This window comes from Osmia bicornis, chromosome 10, assembly GCF_907164935.1.
Source record: "Osmia bicornis bicornis chromosome 10, iOsmBic2.1, whole genome shotgun sequence".
NCBI classification, from domain to species: Eukaryota; Metazoa; Arthropoda; class Insecta; order Hymenoptera; family Megachilidae; genus Osmia; species Osmia bicornis.
The window spans coordinates 4,774,207-4,793,992 of NC_060225.1; the positions used below are offsets into that span (position 1 = coordinate 4,774,207).

General features: G+C 34.9%; 1 protein-coding gene and 1 long non-coding RNA gene across 4 annotated transcripts in view; one reads left to right on the top strand and one right to left on the bottom strand.

Moving 5' to 3' along the window:
• Positions 1-19,786, top strand: part of LOC114873873 (dipeptidase 1-like) — a 135,062-nt gene that overhangs the window by 98,446 nt on the left and 16,830 nt on the right. For all 3 annotated transcript variants that reach the window (XM_046287310.1, XM_046287311.1, XM_029182633.2), the window contains 3 exons: positions 11,269-11,401; positions 14,283-14,433; positions 18,599-18,668. In XM_046287310.1, coding sequence (XP_046143266.1) covers positions 11,269-11,401; positions 14,283-14,433; positions 18,599-18,668 — 354 coding nt within the window. The remainder of the gene's footprint in view (positions 1-11,268; positions 11,402-14,282; positions 14,434-18,598; positions 18,669-19,786) is intronic.
• Positions 1-19,786, bottom strand: part of LOC114873876 — a 122,562-nt gene that overhangs the window by 70,331 nt on the left and 32,445 nt on the right. The window lies entirely within an intron of this gene.

A 19,786-nucleotide genomic window follows, 5' to 3' on the forward strand; every position in this document is an offset into this window, starting at 1 on the left:
CGATAGATTATTTCTATTCGTTCGATGCTTCGATTCTGGAGCAACCGGTTTCTCTTACCTCGTCCTTTCTCTCTTTCTCTTTTTTTTTTTCGAGGGAATTTAAAGATACCCCATTGGCCGGGAAACGCCCCGTCGATTTATCAGTGAAACTCGAGTTAAGTAGAGAGGAAGGAAAATGAGACGAGGGGAGGAAATGTGAAGGAAAGCGAGCAGATGTATTAGTGGTTGCGAAGGGTAGAGCCGTCTACCCAAACGTATCCTGAAGAGAATGGAAAGTGCCCTCCTGTTCGGTTGGTAAGAGAAATTTCGTCGGACCGTCGAGGGCACTTTTCTTGCCTCGAATAATATGATGTATTTAAGAGGCAGCTTAAAACATCTGCAGCTGTTTAACGGATACGTTTCTTCTAGATCTTGTGAAACATAATGTTCCTTTGTACAATCTGATTTTATATCGTAGGAAATATTTTGATATATTTCTGCTGATTGTTTAATTAATTTTAAAAGGAAATATTCTAGGAAGATTTTTGTTTAATCTTAGTTTCAAGCAGAGAATATTTAATTTTGATATAAAAAGGTAGAGTTAAGAGATGGAATTTAAAATTTCTCTCTCTCTCTCTTAATCTCTTAACTCGAGTCGTAATATCTCGCGTAGAAAATGCTGTTTTACAACGGTTTACACGTGGAAGGGGTCATACGCGAGTGAATCGAGAAGAAACGCAGATATAGAGGAGGTTGGAAAAAGTAACCAGCCCGAAGGCTGAGCCCTCTTTTTACGAGTTTCCTTCTCGAAGGATGTTTGCGAATCCCGAACTAACGTCGAAGAAAACAAACACTTGAAATGAACTAACGCAACCTGCCGAGAAGTTTGCAAATGCAAGCATCTCACGCATACATAGATGCATGCAAGATGGATGCGTCTCTGAATTACGAATGATCCGTCTGGAAAGTTCTTGAAAAAGTTTCACGAATTTCCGTGAAAACATCCGCGGAAAGAAAAACCTGTCTGAAATTTTTCACGCCGGTTACACGGACGATTTTAATAAATCATATCCATCACTGTCCTCCTCTACTTGGATCAAGACAAACATGTTTCGTTTGTTGAATTATTTGATGCATAAATTAATTCTGTGCCCTTAAAAATTAAATGATCGTATTAAAAGTAAAAATACATAAATAAATAACAATTTTTATTAATTTTCGGTTGTACGACGGACCATGGAGAGAGCCCCAATTTTATATTATCTTCATTTTCTAAATTTTACATTGTTCCTTTAAAAATTATTCTTCCAGTATATGAAACTTTGATTCGAAAATTATATTAAGGCTCCCCTGTCCAAGGGTTGAATCAGAGATACCGTTACATTTTCGAAATGATTGCTTTCATCATCAGGGTGGATTAGTACGACCTAATTATAATGACTGTGCACCGGCAGAGTATGATGCACCTACTATAAATGGATGCCCCTAAAACCAGTGCTGCATATGCTGCATCACGATTATACCCTCTCGTAATAACAACCAAGCGATCTCACCCTTGCCACCCCTACCACCATGAGCCAGGAGGGGTTGCACGTGTGAAAGGAACGTTTTTCATCTCCGTAAGCTCGGCCAATGATTGACATATCGACATATGCCAGTATTTTTCCTCGATTTCCTCCTCTTGTAAAACGGAGGAACCCCTCGGCTTCGTTAGGGACTAACCATTAGCAGGTCCAATTAACCGTGCCCTACTTTTTCGAGGGTTTTCCATTTTTTTTTTTCTTGGTTTATGATCGAAGGCGACGCGTTTTAAACGCGTTCGTATTTTTGGAGTTCGTTAATTTGATTACCGAAGGGATGAATTATTTTTTAGAGAGATTTAAATTAATATAATTTATTATTTTATTTTCTGTTACGTTTCTCACGGTAACGCCCTCATTAATCGTTCATCCACATGATCATGGGGAGTGGGAGAAAAAAATGCGGTTGATTGGCAAACGCGGTAATTAACTGCGACAGGCATTAATTCAGGTTGATGCTCGTAAACGACATTTTCGCTAGTTTATCGTCGCATCGAATATATAATTGAACAGTTTAAACGTTCGATCGAAATTTTGTCCCGTCGAGTGTACACACGTGTGCACCCGTATGATGATGGCGCCCCTGTTCGTAGGGGAGGGGTGAAAAGGGATGCGTGTGCTATAGAGGGTGGATTCTAGTGATCTCTAGAGTGATTGACATATCGACACGTGTCATCTCTTTCGGCTGCCTTTCTCCTCATTCGTACAATGAAATTTTACCTTTCTTCTATTTTCCATTTTCAATGTCGAATTAACGAAGCCAGAAGGGATACGTGTTGTCAAATGAAATTGAACGGAGTCAACTTCCGGTATAAGCACATTGTTACATTGGGTAATTTTGCATTGACTTTAATTAATAAAATTTGAGATATTTTGAAATCTGACAAAATTTAAAGTGGGGGTAATTTTTCTTTTTCATTTATAAGTGATCAACGAAATCTATGGATAAACAATGTTCTGTTAATATTGCAAAATGATGCCTGTCTTGTATTTAATTACGATATCAGGTTCGTCGATATACGGAACTTTAGTCATTAGCAACATCAGCAAGCAGCGGTATATAGCGATCCTTTGATTCCCACACAAATCTGTTTATGTGTAAATTTGGTAATTAGAAACTATTGATTGGAGCTTGGTAATTACGCGTGCTTCGAATACTGTGCCTAGAATTTTGATATTAGATTGATGTAACAAAGCTAATAATTTCTTCTTCATTATTTTTTATCAAAGAAGAATTATTATCTATTTTCAATTCCATTCAGATAATTTCAAGTATTATTTTCGTTATCTTATTCGTGAAGGGTAGTTGTAAATTGACATTAGATCGCACCCCGAGAGAACGGAAGTTGAGGTCACATCAGAATGTTAATACAGCCATCAACTTCCCTGATGATGCTTACACTGCAGAACAAACTAAGGACGGGAGTTTGAATCTCTAAATAGATATACCTAAATTGTAATTGAAAGGAGTATTATTAGCTTAGTTGCTTCATCTTATCCGTTCGTGTGTCTTCAAGAAACATGAGATACAGTGAGAGGCAGAACTGAATCAATGAAACCATGTTCCCAGATAATTATTTATAGTGATGACAGTAGTGACCTAGTTTCTGTAACATAGTCGCTATTAACCCTTCACTCTCAAAACTTGTTAGTGCCCGAGGATATTGACGTAATTAAGTGGGGATCAGAGTGGATTCCCCAAAAATATACACTGGCCTCAAGACAGTTTAAAAATTTTTAAATACTAAAATTGAAAAATTTGGAAATTCTCATATTCTAATGTTCTAATGCTCTAAAATTTTTATATTTTTACATTTCAAAATTTTAATATTCTAAAATTCTAATGCTCTGGAATTCGAATTTTCCAAAATTATAATGCTCTAGAATTCTAATGCTCCAGAAATCTAATGTTTCAGAATTCTAGTAGCCCAGAATTTTAATGCTCCAGAATTCTAATATTCCAAAATTCTAATACTTCAAAATTATAATATTCCAGAATTCTAGTACCCCAAAATTCTAATTTACCAGAATTCTAATGCTCCAGAAATCTAATGTTTCAGAATTCTAGTAGCCCAGAATTTTAATGCTCCAGAATTCTAATATTCCAAAATTCTAATATTCTAAAATTTTTAGATTTTCTAATTTCATGGACCTGCCTCACTCCCCAAGAAAATCTCACCCCCTCAAATATCTAAAACATTAATTTCTATCGTTCCATAATAACTTCTAGACTAACGAAATGGATGAAAACGAAATAAAGTTGACCGAATGTAATAGAAACGTCCAATGGAAGAGTAAGCACGCGAGGTAACTAAGCCAAGGCAATTATCGTGTCGATAATCAAAGTCTAAAGTTTCCCTTCAGCCTTCCCGGCCCATTGACACTGGCAGAGTCGTTATCCAAGCCACCTTCCAAGTTCAAATAGTGCAAACTCGTCCAAGTTTCGAATGCACCACGACCCAGCCTCGAATACGTAATGAGTACGTGGCCTCTCAACCATTGTAACTAATCGGTCGGAATGCTTTACTATCGGACTCCTTTCTCGCCAAACAGGTTCGATAGAAAAGAATAAAAAATCTCGATCATTATATTTTTCATTTGCTTCGCTATTATCAAACTTATTCTCTATCGAAGAAGTTCTCCATGGAGGATTATAAAGAATGCTGCTGAACTACCAAGGAAGTATTTATGACTAAGGTAGTCGTAATTACGAGTGTTTTTGAACGATGCTCTAACTTTCGTTGTTTGCCGATTTCATCGGTTCCGATCAATGACCTGGAAGCTTCTTTTGTGATGAGCCTCGTTAACGAACTTAACGAAAGCGATTCGATTAGACTCGTAAAGTCTTCGTGAATGAAGCGTGAAACCGATTTAACTTTCCTTACGAAGGAATTCATTTTTTTCCCTTTTGATATTCTAAGGAAGTTTTGATAAAATGAGAAAATATGGGGGATGAAATTATATTTTAGATTTATAAGAAAATAATTATTATTTTTAATTAACACGCGATTCATAATTGAAATTTTTAATAATTTAATTATTTTTAACTCTGTTATAATTAAAATTAAATACTTTCTTGTTAGAGTTTCGAAATAAAAATAAATTGAAACTTTTTCTAATTGTTTAACTTTAATTTTAGATTAATTAGTCCGGTTGACGATTGACCCGGTACACAATGAAACGCGATAAACCGCGTGAAAGAAATGTTTAATCCCCTTTAATGCCGGTATTTCACGCGGAACAATTAAGTAAAAGCAATAGCATTAAGGGTGAAACACGCGGAAGGCAAGTGTAGGAAAAGGTCTAAAGCCAAGTCATCCGGTAATCCAATTGAGTACTTTCGCATGGAAACGACGTCTCTAAGGTTTCCCGAAGGAATCACTTTCACGCCGATAAATCGATCGCCGCTACTTGAAAATGAATCCTTACCATATTAACCGGTCAACGACGGGAATTTTCTGTAGCTGAAAAACTTGGTAAAACTCCGGACAGAAAACGAATTGAAATTGCAATTCTAAACCCACAGAGTATCCATCTTGATAAATGAAGAAAATTTCTTTTACTTTCAATTTTCCACGACTTCCATTATTCCATGAATAATCCAAACGCTTCGTACGTGAGTTTGATACCAAAAATCGCCAGAGCTGTTTCACTGACCGAAAATTCATGCTTTCAAAGGGATCGATTTACGATCCCAGTATTTACCCAGTGATCTTCCATGGAGTATCATGAATTCCTGTGGAGAGCTGTGTTGGAAGTTAATCGAAAGGTGGAAGGAAGATGGTAGAAAAATAAAAGGGACGTTTGAGGGGCAGGAAACAAGTATGGATTTGTTCTCACCCCCTCGAGAGTGCAACAGAAATTAGGGGAGCAGCTAGTTTTACGGCTTCCAGGGAAAATTCGATCCCAACTGGTTTACTGAAGGATCATTCTATCTGTACCCTTGCGGTGCATTTGCTATTGTGTATGGCTTTCTTTTTTCCATCGTAATGAGTACGAGATCGAATCAGGCTTCCCTTGAAAAAATGGCGATATAGAAGAAACAGGATTCTTCATTTTAATGATATTAATATTAAATTTATATTTAAATTGATATTAATATCAAAAGTAATTAAGAAGCAAAATAATATGATTTTTAATTATAAATATAGAAAAATAGGATAGAATTTACTAAAAAGATAAAAAATATCGGACGGCGGACCATGGAGAGAGCCACGACTTTAATTTTGTATATCATATTATTTTCTTTTGCTTTAAAATTATACACTTAACTTTAAGTTAATATCATTCTATATTTTTTGTAAATGTGGGGCCTTCTTCTGTATATCGCCATTTTTCTGAGGGATGTAAGAAAGAACGAAGAATCCCAAATGACCCGTTCGTTCCCCAACGAATCTGTATCCAAACTTCTTTACGTTTTCCTTCCATTTCGCGAAGATGTTTCAAGGGGGGATAGAAAGGAGTTTTCATCTAGTCTATTCGTCCCCTTTTCCCATTTTCCTCGGCGAGGTAGCTTTTATCTATGCATAAGTAGCGAGCGGCGCGCGGCAAACTTTGCCCATGCAGATTTCGTTCGCGTGTTAATGCACTTTCGATGCCGTTTCGGGGCTGTTTCGATGCAGATCACGGGGAAAGAAAAGTTTTCAGGGGCCGGCGACAGTGCCGCAGGAATACGGGAAATTGCATCGTTCCCGAGGAATGCTTCCAGTGAAAAACGAACGCGGTATCCTATTTAAGAGACGATAAACGAGAACAAAGGGCCAGGTACAAAATGACTTTCTTCCGGAGTGATTGCATTTCGTTTTCCTGATTCGGATAATTGAATTTATTTCAAGTTAAAAATTTTCTTCTCTGAATAAAGAAAATCTCATTGCGATATGAATATTATTTTGCTATCTGGAAGTAGTAGGAATCAGATGAAATTAATTATTATTTCCTTTGAGATGATTAATGAATCTGTGCGTGTGGATGGATTATAGCAAGATTCACCTTGCTCTCGTAGTTTCGAATTGCTCCAAGTGTCCCGGAACCGCATTAGAGCAACTGAAGCCAATTCGAATGTAAACGGGGTCCTGAAACCATCGGGCTTGGAAACACTCGCACTTTAGACGACCGAGGCTTTGCCAGCCGAAATTGACCTTTTCATGCCGATTTAGAGTAATACCACTGCTCTGTCCAATCTACATTAACCACGCCTAGATTACACTCCTTTGATTCTGATTACACGTTACTAGATTTTCCTCTTTCATTTTTAATATATTAATTAAGCGATTTTAAACTTACTCTGTAATTGCAGAATTTTTGCACTTTGATAGTTGAAGATTTATGTGTGTTCTTTTACTATGGGATATATATTGAGAATTTCTTTAATCTTATGGATTTATATTAAAATGGTAATTGGACTTATATTAAAAAATAAGATATTTTGTAATAATAGCAGAATTTGTTCTAATAAGATTCGTTGATGCTGTAGTGCACGTGGATTATGCTAATTTAAAGACACCTGTATCAAAGCAACAACCTTTAATCTACAAAATGAAGCAACTAAAGGATCGTTCACTTGCTAACTTCTTCAAAAGAATTTTAAGAAGCTTTAAAACGAGCAACCTACATCCTATCAGTTTGCTTTCGTCGACATCCAACAGAGCTTGAAGAAAAATCAAAAAGCTCGAAATTGGATGTCGATAAAAGTTCCCAGTGATCCGGCAAAGTCTCTTGGACGATAAAAATAGAAAAACTCTCGAATCCCTTGATAAATTGCTCGCGAAAATTATCCTGTTTACCAAACGGGATCTCCAGGGAATTTGCGTCCACCGGGGAAACAACAAGATTTTTCTCGTTGCACACGATCGAGTCTCAAACATAAACTAACTTCCTGCTTTCCTATTGATCTATTAAAAAAAAGAAACTTTTCGACTGAGCTGAGTAAATTTTGCAGAAAAAATTATTCTAATTACTATTTAGAATTAATTCTAATTTTTTTAATGCTAATTTCTAATTTTGTTCAATTCTAATTTCTAATTTTTTTAAATTCTAATTTCTAATTTTTTAAAAATTCTAAATACTATTTAGAATTAATTTTATGATATTTAATAACTAAAAATTGTATTATTTCTTTTACTAAATTACTTTTAACATTAATATTATCAAAATTAAGATTCTGTGAATTTTCGTTTCTCCTATATCACCATTTTTCCTGGGAAAGCTTGATTTGATCGCTAGTGTACCGTGTAAAACCAGCAAGTATCTCGGACAAGAAAGTTATTTTCTTGTGAAGTTACGTGGCGGAAGAAACAACGAAAAGGAGAATCCAGAAAAGTGTGTAAACGCGCCTTTATAGTCGTACATCGTCTTTCGTGGCCTGTTTCGTATAATAGATTTTGCCACGGTGTAAATAACACTCTTTGTAATAGCTGTTCGCCTTCAAAGGAACTTTTCTATTTCGTTAAATTTCGTTGAAAAAGAATGGACGACCGAAAGGTCGGATTAAACTGTAAAGAGCAAATGTACAACACTATATTTCCTGGAAATTTTTCATGGAATACAAATTCTTTGCTATTCAAGGGCTATCCTATTGTATTAACACTTTGAATGTTTCCTGCTTTTAATTTCATAAAATTAAAAAAAGATATGAATAGTATAATTAGAGAATTTGATAATTACATTAACACGTTTACTAACCAACTACCATCAAGTTGAAAAGGGTTATTCCACGTTCAGATAGTTTTTCCTTGGAATTACTGACCCAATTGTATTCTGTTCCCTTTTTCTTTTCTTTTTCATTGTGGAAAGCATACACTGTAATAAGTAACTGTGTGTGTTTTGAATAAATACTCTGCGCCGGTATTATCAGCATTTCTTCTGGAAGAACGCACGTCTCTTTCCAGTTGGACGGCTTTATCTCTCGTCCGCTTATTAACTGCAATTTCCACTGCGTGTGTACGTTCACCAGCGTCTGCTACTACTTTATGTGCTAGGTGTCAGGAAGATAGAAACTTCAGGTTCGCTTCGTTGGACACGACACTAACTTGATCACCCGACGACGTCAGACTGATCAATTTCATGTTTTCCTCTGTTGCTAAACGAAATTTCGCGATTATTCAAAGACAACATTCTACGCTGCTCTTTTGTTTCTATTCGGAGAATAACATTGTTTCGCTGGAATAAAGAAGACTATCATTTATTCCGGCAAACAGAATAGAGTAACGTGTACAGTTGTTGAGCCCTGATGATTATGATTGATCCTTTTCTTATAAAAATGAGAAATATAATACAAGGCGTTTCTTCCCTCGCACGGCGGACCATGGAGAGAGCCCGCCCCAAAACTGCGGACCATGGAGAAAGCTACAGTTTTAATTTAATTTTGTATAAGATTTTTTATAAGAAACGTATTATATTATAATTTCTATTTTTTTAGAAAAAGTATAATCGATAACAGTATACGTAACCCTTTGGAAATCAAATCCTTTTTGAAAGTAATATTAACACATTAACCCATTAACTGGCAAATTTTTATTTTTGATATTTTTATTTAACATTTTATTTAATATAATCCTTTGGGGATCGTGGTAGCAAATGGGTTAATTATAAAAAAATGAATGGTTTTGAAGTAATTTAAGAAATTCCACTCGTGAATAATTTCTTAACTTATTTCACATTTAATACCATTTTTAACAGACATTTTCTATTCGACGTATTGGTAAAATGTTATTTTCGTGTTTTTAATTATTCGTGATATAAGGTACACAGAGAATTTCGTTTTAGGAATTTCGAACGCGACGGCCTTTCAGCCGGGTCCTGTCATTTTATAGTTGGGAAAATACCCAATTTACCGTGAAAGTTTCAGCAACACGCGAACAACTCGATTATTTTCACTGGTCACAGCGAGTGGCATGAAAAGTCAACCATGAAATGTTTCCCGTCGCACTTAATCCATTCCGTTCTTTTTTTTTCCTATTTCAAATAGAAAACTAATTTTTCTTTACCCGTTACAGTAGTTGGAAACCAAAAAGTTCAAAGGAACAGCCGACAGTTCGTTAAATTTATAATAGTATAATTAATAACCGGGAAAGTTTGAAACGAGCACTGTGTCTCCAGACACTCGAGATAAAGGTCTCTCATTAAAATCTGGTAGATTAAAATAAATTCTGCGAGGCCGATTTGAATTATTGAACTCGCATAAGTTACGATGCTTCCCTGTCTTATCATTAATTTTAATTATTTCTAATTATCCATCGACCTTTTACCATTACTTAAAAAATTTAAAATGAAGGAAAATAAAAACTCTCCGTGATAAATGAAACAATTGTAAATAATTGAAATTCGACCCACAAAAGATTTTATTCTCTGAATTAAAAATATATAAAAAAATGATAAAGCTTTTTTTCCTACCATACACGGTAGTAAAAAGTTAAGTTATGCGGAAATTAAAAAATGCTACCTGAAATACGCGAAGCGGATGAAATTAATAAAAGAGCAACCGCGTGAGCTGCGGTATGCATCGCTTTTAATCCGTTCCCTTTGTTTAAAAAGGCGATGCATATTGTGGAGGGGGAAAAATATCCTGGCAACCCCTTCCGTGGCTCTCTGCCACTGTATTTTCTACTGCCTATAGTATCGACACGCGATTAGTATAATAACGTTAATATCACGGCAGCTGCACCGTGAGAATCCGGGATGTCAATCGGGTTAGGCAGGGGTCGAAATTCAATATTTACGCCGGTGCAGAAACTCTACGGTAATCAGACCGCCGAGTAATTGGTAACGTTGCTTCTCAAAGAGGAACAGGATGAAATTCAGAGATGAAACACTTTCATCGTTATTCCAAACCCTTTCATTTTATTTTCATGTGAAATTATCTCTGAGAAAATTCTTCATTCGTTTAAAGAATTTTCTTGTTATCATCTAAATTTAATTAGTTAATGGAGTTTTAATTAGTTCTGAAGAAAACCAATATTATAATTAATTTTAAAAAAGTATTTCTTCATTTCTTTATCAGGGAAATTTGAACAGAGATTTTTTTTAATATGCTGTAATTTTAATTAATTCTAGTAAATATTTTTCATTACCCAACTATTGTTCTTTAATTACTTGGACGTCAAAGGGATATTGACAGGGCAATCGATGTTGTTCAACATCGGTCTAATTAATTACTACACAAATTTGTTGAAAGATATCAGACAGCCTGATTACCCTCTAAAGATGCTGGAAATATTAATTTTCCAAATGTTTTAACATCGAAAGGTTGTCATTGAAAGGCAATCAATGTTATACGATGAACTGATTAATTACCGGTTGGGAATGATTTTTCAAGCACGAAATATGTTGTTGAGCTCGAGTGTTAATTAACTGTCTATCGTCCACTACTAAGTGGTCTCAAGTGTTATGATTATAAGCTAATTATCACTCTACAATCAATTATTAACAGCCGGAAACTCATTATGTGTGATGAATATTGATAATACACCGGTGTCTGGATAATGATTCTAGATAATTAAATTTCATTGTTTATTCATTTAATCCAAATTTTCTTCAAAGTGCATCTTTGCAAGATTTAGATTCGTTTTAGTTTCTAAATTGTAGAACTTTTCTTGTAACTCTTTTGCAAAAGTTTGTTTCGTCGTTGTTTCAGACTTCACAGATTTTCCATCGATTCTTCGAGCAAATAAGAAAGTAAAGCGTTTCTAATGTTTGCTTTATTTTCTTGCAGTTCTGGTCTGCCTACGTTCCATGCGGTGCAGCACAGTTGAATGCTGTTCAACTTTCCTTGGAACAGATCGACGTGATCCGCCGACTCGCCGAGATGAATGCTCAACATTTAACTTTGGTTACCTCCGTCAAAGGTGAGTTACATCGTGCGAAACCATTATCGATTATCAATTAAGATCAATGCAAAAATAGGCAATCCTGAGAATTTCGTTTCAAAAATAATTTAAAAATTATTTTACAATGATTTGTAAATGTTCATTTCAAAAATATCTATTAGAAAATTTGTTAATGTCAGCCAGGTTAAAATTAAAAGATAGATCAATCTTTTAATAATTGTTAAAAGAAATAATAAGAAAGAAAGAGAGATCTTAAAATATTTCCGATTGGTTGAATTGAAACTGTGTAGTCTCAAGTGAAAATATAAAATACAGATGAAAACGTTCTAACAGTGAAACTAAAAAGAATAAGAAGTAAGAAACATCGTGAAGAAGATCGCAACACGGAGGATCAAGATACATGTAATGGTCGAGGCAATATTTATCAGACACGGTTCCCTATGGTTTGCTATAAAAATAAAAAATGTAGCCCGATGGTACCGAGAAACAGAAAAAGGACAAAGACTTACGTTCTGAGAAAGAACAACGCATTACCACGGATTTCAAAACAGTATGGTCTACGATTTATAATCCTGAATTTCACAAAAGCAGAAATTGCATCGTGAAATGAAGCCCTATTGTTGTTCCTTCTTTTACAGAATGCAATATCGCAACCTCTGAGAAGTTGTTAATAAAACTTGTCGCAGGAATTTCTTTAGATTTAAACTTGAGGACAGAGTATAACATTAATTTAGAAAAATTTGCAATTGCCAAATTTCCATCTGAGAAGTTTCTAATTCCTAATTTTCTAATTTAATTAATTAATTTAGAAAAATTTCTAATTAAATGAATTAATTTAGAAAAATTTGCAATTGCCAAATTTCCATCTGAGAAGTTTCTAATTCCTAATTTTCTAATTAAATTAATTAATTTAGAAAAATTTGCAATTACCAAATTTCCATCTGAAAAATTTCTAATTCCTAATTTTCTAATTGAATTAATTAATTTATAAAAGTTTGCAATTGCCAAATTACAAAAGTATCCATTACCACATAATTTTATTAGACAGCTTCTGTAAGCGATTCGAATAATTCCAAATTAATTACGCCAAGTTAATGGAAGGTAATTAAATACATACAAATATTGGAAGATTTGCATAAAGGCAATTTTATCGATCAAATAGTTGGTTGATAAGTAAACATTTTTCTCGGTGGTCGGTAAAGAATATGACAGCGTGAAACGGTGTTCCCAAGTTCGAACCAATAATTACTTTCCTCTTGAATGATACTGCTTCAGAGAAATCGAGCAATTAATACTAGTCTCCTTTGTCCTCTCGAGTTTCCTGGAGAGCAAACTTCCTGCCAGGTTCTGCCATTCCTGTTGCATCCATTGTTACTCGCAGTTGGTACGCGATCCTAGCAATCTAATTACCAGCGGAACGAATAGAAGGACGATTAAAACTTGTAGAATCTGATTTGTTGGTCTCTGCTCAGTGTTCACTGTTCCATAAAATTAATAATTTTCATTGTCTTCAATTTTTCAAAAGAAAAAAAAAAAAGGGGGGGAACAAATTGACCTTTTACCTTTGCTTTTCATTCAAGAATAATAAATTATTAATAATTTACTGTATTTAAATAAGAGAACCCAAAGGAGTTAATATTAAAACTTTGTAAATATAATTAATTTTCAGTGTTAAAATTTGTTTTTTTAAAAGGGGTCTTTTTAGAAACAGCACTAGAGGAAGTGTTAATCCGACTCTGGATTTTCACAAACACGAGATTATTCCAGCAACAAAAGTTGGACAATTTTCCAATGACAAAAGCGAGAGAGAGACAAGGTTGGAAACTGAAACGAAAGAGTCTATAACCGGTACGGAAAGTTGTAAAAGTTTTGGCGACAAGTAACCCGTGTCGCAGGACTGTCAGCCATTTTCATAAGCTCAAGAAACTCTGGCAACTAGGGAACCGAATCGAGGTCGCGAAAGGAAGTCAGGGGAAAAAGGACTTTTCACTTGTTTTTTCACCTTCTGTATGCGCTTACATGAATTCTCTATGAGCTCGACTTTCTCGATGCAAAAGAAACATGAAATTAAATAGAACGAACGATCTTTCAAAACATTTTCAAATATGAAAGTTTGCGTTAAAAGAGACAACGCAAAATAGCAATATTTTATTATTAATTTTTCATATTCAGAAAGCTGTCCCTCCTTAATAAAATAAAATTGCGACAAAGAGTATAAGGGTCGATGATCTCAAACTGATTCTCCTTTTACTTACAAAAAGGATAATCATGTACAAACATACGTCTCGAATTTCAACACATACTCGGGATTCAAGAAACGTGAAGCAAAGATCGCGTTATGCACACGTCGTTGCAGAAAAATGAGAGGAAATACATGGGAGTAAGTGCGACGACCTAGAGGAATCGAGCAAGAGCAGTGGAAAGTATAGCAAACGGCTTGTTGTAAAACTTCTCACGACTAGTAACCCGCTCCAGAAAGCTGTCAGCCATTTTCATAAGCTCGAGAAACTCCGCCAAGTGGGAAACCGAATCGAGGTCGTCGAAGGAAAGGGTGATTCGTGCAGGAAACGACGGTTAACCCTCTCCTGTAACCCGAATTTTCTATGTTTGAGAAAACAAATGATAAAATCCCTTTACTTTGTACCCTTGGGACATAGATCACAATGGTACATGATGAGAAAGGTAAAGAGGAAATGGAAATAACGTGAAATAGGAAATTGAGTTAAAATTGGGGCTCTCTCCGTGGTCCGCGCTTTGAGGATTGAATTTTCAATTGAAAATTTAAACTTTCCGACCCTCTAATGGTTCATTAATTTACGGTATACCGTAGTGTAATTAGTATTGTTTTATTTAAGATTGAAATGTTGAAAGTTGAAGGTATTTTTCTTCGTGGTCTCAGGTCTTATCGAGGCGCATAGAGAAGGCAAAATCGCAAGTCTTATCGGGGTTGAAGGTGGTCACTCCCTAGGGAATTCCTTGGGTGTTCTCAGGACATTTTACGGCCTGGGCGCGAGATACCTTACCTTGACACATGCCTGCGATACCTCCTGGTGAGTACATTCCATACCACATTCAAAAAATATGAGAAAAGTTGCAAATATTATATATACTCGTGGGATATATCATACTTTGTTATTGGAACTTGATTTCGGTATTCAATTTGCTGGAAAAATATTTCAAAACATGAAATGTGACAAAATTTAAAAATGAGATAATATTTTTAATTTAAAGTGAAATTTTGACAAATAAAACTACCTCTATACCAGATTTATTGAAACAAAAGTCACGAACATGATACATAAATCAATACCAGTAAATAAATTTGAAACAGTTGTTTCATGTAATAGAAAATAAAAATATAAAATCTGCGAAAAATATGTCAATTGAACTATTTTACAAATTCACTAGACAATATTGGTTAATGGCATAGAAGGCAATGCATTTTTAATCAGCTGTCCATCGATTCATTAATTATCCAGCAAAATAGTATTTAGTATTGCATCGATATTTCGGTCGAATTCAAAAGCTGTACATAATTAAATTAATTAATAATTGAATTATTAGATTGTTGCATATCAAATAAGGGATTTCGAAACGTAGAAAGTCTGATGCAATTTCATGACATAAAAGTATTATTAAATAACACCTATAGCGTATCAAATTAAAGTTAAAAATTCAACAAAGAAAATTATATAAATATTTCATTAGTATGTCTAATGCTAACAAACATAAAACCATCCATTCTGTATTAAGAATATTGCAGTTACCTTTATGTAGTAATTTTTGTCAATGTTTAAGCTTTAAATTGGTGTACCACAAGTGAGATTTCGTGATACTTTTCTGACATGAATTTTACATTTTATAATCTTCGACTTGACGTTGCCATTTAAGCCTCCATGAAAGTGCCATTGTATGGAACACAATACAGAAAAACTTTAAATAGAAGAAAGAAGAGGGTAGAAAAGAGGGAAAAAGATTCTTTATCTTGAAAGAGCAAAGAAACTTTCGAACAAACCTAAATTCAGACATTAGCCTGATTTCGTATAAAACATTCGAAGGAACATTTTCCATTTCAATTAATCGGCAAACGAAACTTGCCCCGTTTCCCTGTTCCACGAGGGCCAGTAAGAGTACTTTTTACTGGATCGTTCGTCCTGCTTTGTACCGTGATCCATCGTCGAAGAAAAAGCTATCCCACGGCCGATCAGACTGAAAGAGCTCGAAGCAATCTAAAACGTTGGCGAACTGAAATTTTCTCCGTCTCGGCGATCTCAGTGGCCCTGCCAAAACTCTACACTTACGTCTCACATCCGAAGAAATGAACGGCCAAAGAACTTTGTTTCCAAAGGGAACAAGGGAAACTTTTCTTCTAGCCAACAACCCTGTTACTTTATACACGCGAACAAATACATTCTTCACTTTTGTGGATTAAAATTGACCTCTTTCGTTGTTCAAAGAAATTTCAAACGCGATTGTCGAGAAGTTTATGAAATATTTTAAATTAACCAAAATTAATTATCAAGTAGGGTAATGTATACAGTTAATGTAGAAAATATAAGTACAAAAAGTATTAGAGCTACGAAAAATAATGATATTTTACCTAAAGTTGGAGGAATAATTTTTAAAGGGACAGTGCAAAATTTAGAGAATGAAAATAATATAAAGAATTAAATTAGAATTGTGATCCGCCGTCCGAGGGTATATTATATTTCTTACTATTTTAGGGAAAGGGTTAAAAAATATATACGTTACCCTATCTGAAATCTATTAATTTAATGATAATCAGTTTTTTCTATCCCTCGAAGTGGCTGCAATTAACGATAGCATTTGTAATTACATTAATGGCTTCCCGTGCAAGTTTAGAGATCAATCAAACGCAGAGGGTATTAGTTTAATCGATTCTCGCGATTATCTTCTGAACTTTTGAAATTGCATTTTTTAAAAGCCTTTACTGATCGATAAGTATTGCAATCAATTTTCGCGACGAAAACGTACGAGCGTTGTAAAAATCAAAATTCCTGTAGAAATTCTTTCAAATCTAGGAAGGTGGGTAAGAGGTGGCTCAAAGAATCAAAAGATCCTTTTATGATTCCGATAACCGATCTCTTCTAGGAAAAGCTGATCCTCTATCAGAATTTCCTTCGGCATGCTCCTGCTGTATGAAGCAAGTTTCTGTGGTTTCCTTTTCAATTACTATACAGGATGTCTCAATACCGATGGAAGTGATTTTATTGAAAAAGAATGAGCCAAAAATGTAGAATCAAATTTGTTCGAATTTGGCTTCGTTTTAGAGAAAATTGAATTTGAAAATTCTCCAAAATAACCATTTCAATATGTAGCATTATGTTCAATATGTTCCATTTAAAAATGTCACTTGACATGTTCCTAGGGAAATGGCATCGTACTTTTGACCAGTGACATGCATGTAACCCTAAAGTTTCCACGAGAGATGACAGTATCTGTTCAAAGTAAAGTACGACACGGTTGCTGATATCGTTGACTGTAGCTAACAGTTCGAGTCGAAACTGTCGTATTACACGACAATGGCCGTCGACTGGAATTGGCCTGCTTTTCAATCCCTGCCTACTTTATATGTCCCTCGACACCGACTTTCCTACTGTACATAGCAACTTGAGTCGCCTTGTTCTTCAACAAATCTCTTACTCCTTCGACAGTACATATCCTTCCTTCTCAACGAATCACCTAATCCCAACTACCAGAGAAGAATACTTAAACAGAGAAAATATTTTCAAGAAAAAGTTTCATTTGAAAATAATTTATTATTTTTAAATTAACTTATTTGTTATTTTCATTTCAAATGAAAAGTGTTAAGTAGAAGAAGAAATTTGAATAATAGAGAATACACAGTATTGCAAAAAATAAGACTCATTTGGAAATAATTTATTTTTCAAATTTATTATTTTTAGTTCAAATTAAAAGTGTCAAATATAAGAAGAAATTTTAATAATTGCAAAAAATAAGACTCATTTGGAAATAATTTATTCTTCAAATTTATTATTTTTAAATGAACTTATTTGTTATTTTCATTTCAAGTGAAAAGTGTTAAGTATAAGAAGAAGTATTACACAGTATTACAAGAAAGAAACCTTATTTGAAAATAATTTATTTAAAATCTTATTTTTAATTGAACTTTCATTTCAGATGAAAAGAATCCAATTTTTTAAATAATATAAGAATGAGTTTGAACGAGGTATTATAAGAATAGAAGAGGAAAAATCGAGTTCTATTTTCTGGCAATCATCATAAAAAGCCTCTTTCAAGTGACAATGTCCGAATCTCTTTGAGGAGAGTGTTTCTGTAGGCCTAACGTCAATCCCCCAATCTTCCCTTTCCTGTACCACCATCTTTTCTTCCCGCCTCCTTTGTCTTCCGTCGGTTTTTTCCCGTGGGAATTGTCGGGACGATTGGATTTTCCGCAATTCTCGATGACGACGAGCTGTCGACCTTTCCTAACGTTTTCCCGTGGAAAACGTTCGCCGCGACGAAGGCGTCGAGACAGGAATCGAGCAGAGAAGAAAGATTACCGGCTTTCGACGGTCGGATTAAATTTTCTACGGCTTCGCGGCTCGACTTTCCACCAAGCTCTCGACGACCTTCCACCTTGCGAACCGTGACCACCTTCCTGGACGGTTTCTAAAGGTCAGGAATTGCTTCTCGGCCTGACAAATTATTTCCCCATTTTAAAGCGATCGTCCTCGAATTCCTTCCCTCGAACCAATTTCATTTTCCATTGGGAGAAACAAATAGATCAATGTTGGACAAACGGGTATTAATCTTTTTTTCAATTTCAGATGAACAGCGTTGAAATTATAATTTTTAAACCACGTTTCGGGCAACGTTGTATTCTTCAAAATTTATTAACCCTTCATTGCATAATTTTGTTAATTTTAGTTTTAAAAAAATATATTTTTGAACTTCCATGATAAATAATAATAATCTAATTTTAGAAATTTATTTAACCCATTAACTGCCAAATTTTTATTTTTGATATTTTTATTTAACATTTTATTTAATATAATCCTTTGGGGATCGTGGTAGCAAATGGGTTAATATAAAATTTAGTAATACTGAGAATTTGCAACTTTGCGTTTCCTATAATTTAAGAAAAATCTGAGGTGTTTATGTAGGAAAATTATTAAATTTTCCGGAGGTTTTTCCAGAAGAAAGGAGTTCTAACAGACATTTTCTTGGCAGGGCAGTCTGTTCAGTTGGCGAGACGAACAGTACCCAGGATTCGACGCCAGGTCTTAGCGAATTCGGCAAGGTGAGTTAAACGTCACCCTTATTTCTTACACTTAACCCTTTCCCTATGAAAAGCATCCATAGTGCACTAATTACATATTACCATTAATCTCACGTGCACTCATTTCCATTTTAAATTCTGTGGAAAATTTCAAAGCCTTTTCCCTTAATTTTCCTTAATTTTAATATTCACTGCCCTAGTGATCTATAAATGATCATTGTTATCCCTACTATAAATCCTCCACTTACGAATGTAGAAGGAATAATAATCAATGAAAACTATTCAATGACATCGTATGCTCCACTTCCACGACGCTTCTTCATTCTTCGCGAAGTAACGAGGATGACCCAGTTTCGGGACAGAAATTTTCCGTGGCTAAGTTTCAGGCGTTCGAGCAAAATCGACGAATTTTTCGGCCGAATTTCTGGCATTCGTTGCGCGGATATACCGGCGATAAAAGAAAAGATAGAAAAAAAAGCAAACACCGTCGAATCTTTTTGTGTACAGCGACGAGAAAGGGATGCAACGTTTTATTTTTCTTTTTTTTTTTATCGATCCTGCGAAATTTGTAGTCGCGTGGTGGTGGTTCCTGTCGCGCGATAAAAAAAAATAGAAAAAAAAAAGGAAAGAAACGATCGAACGAGAGAAAGAAGGGACGCAAAACGAGAGAACGTAAATCAAATAAGCCATCTCTGTTATCTTCCCCAAACCCTCTCCTCCTCTACTCTAATCTTTCCCTTTCGAGTTCCCATGCAGTTTCTCTGGATGTTGCACCCCTTTCTCTTCGTTTCCTCTTTGTTTCACGGCATTCTTTCTCTTTCCACTCTCATTTACATACACCAGGACCCCGTCAACCCCGGAGATGCATTGTGTTTGTGTGAAAGCACCAAGCCACATTGCCAGACATCGCTCGATTGTTCAAGCGCACTGTCGACTACACTATTGCTCAAAAGTATCAGCCGGATGCAATAGCAATTTTCTTATCACCAATTGAGAATTTAATACAATGTTATACAGGTAATTTGAAAATTACACTGGTGCGTCAGTATTTGATATATGCAATAGAAGTCAATAAATAATTCTAATCAATTTTAATTCACTACCAACAATATTTTTGTAAATTAATTTTTGGTAATTTT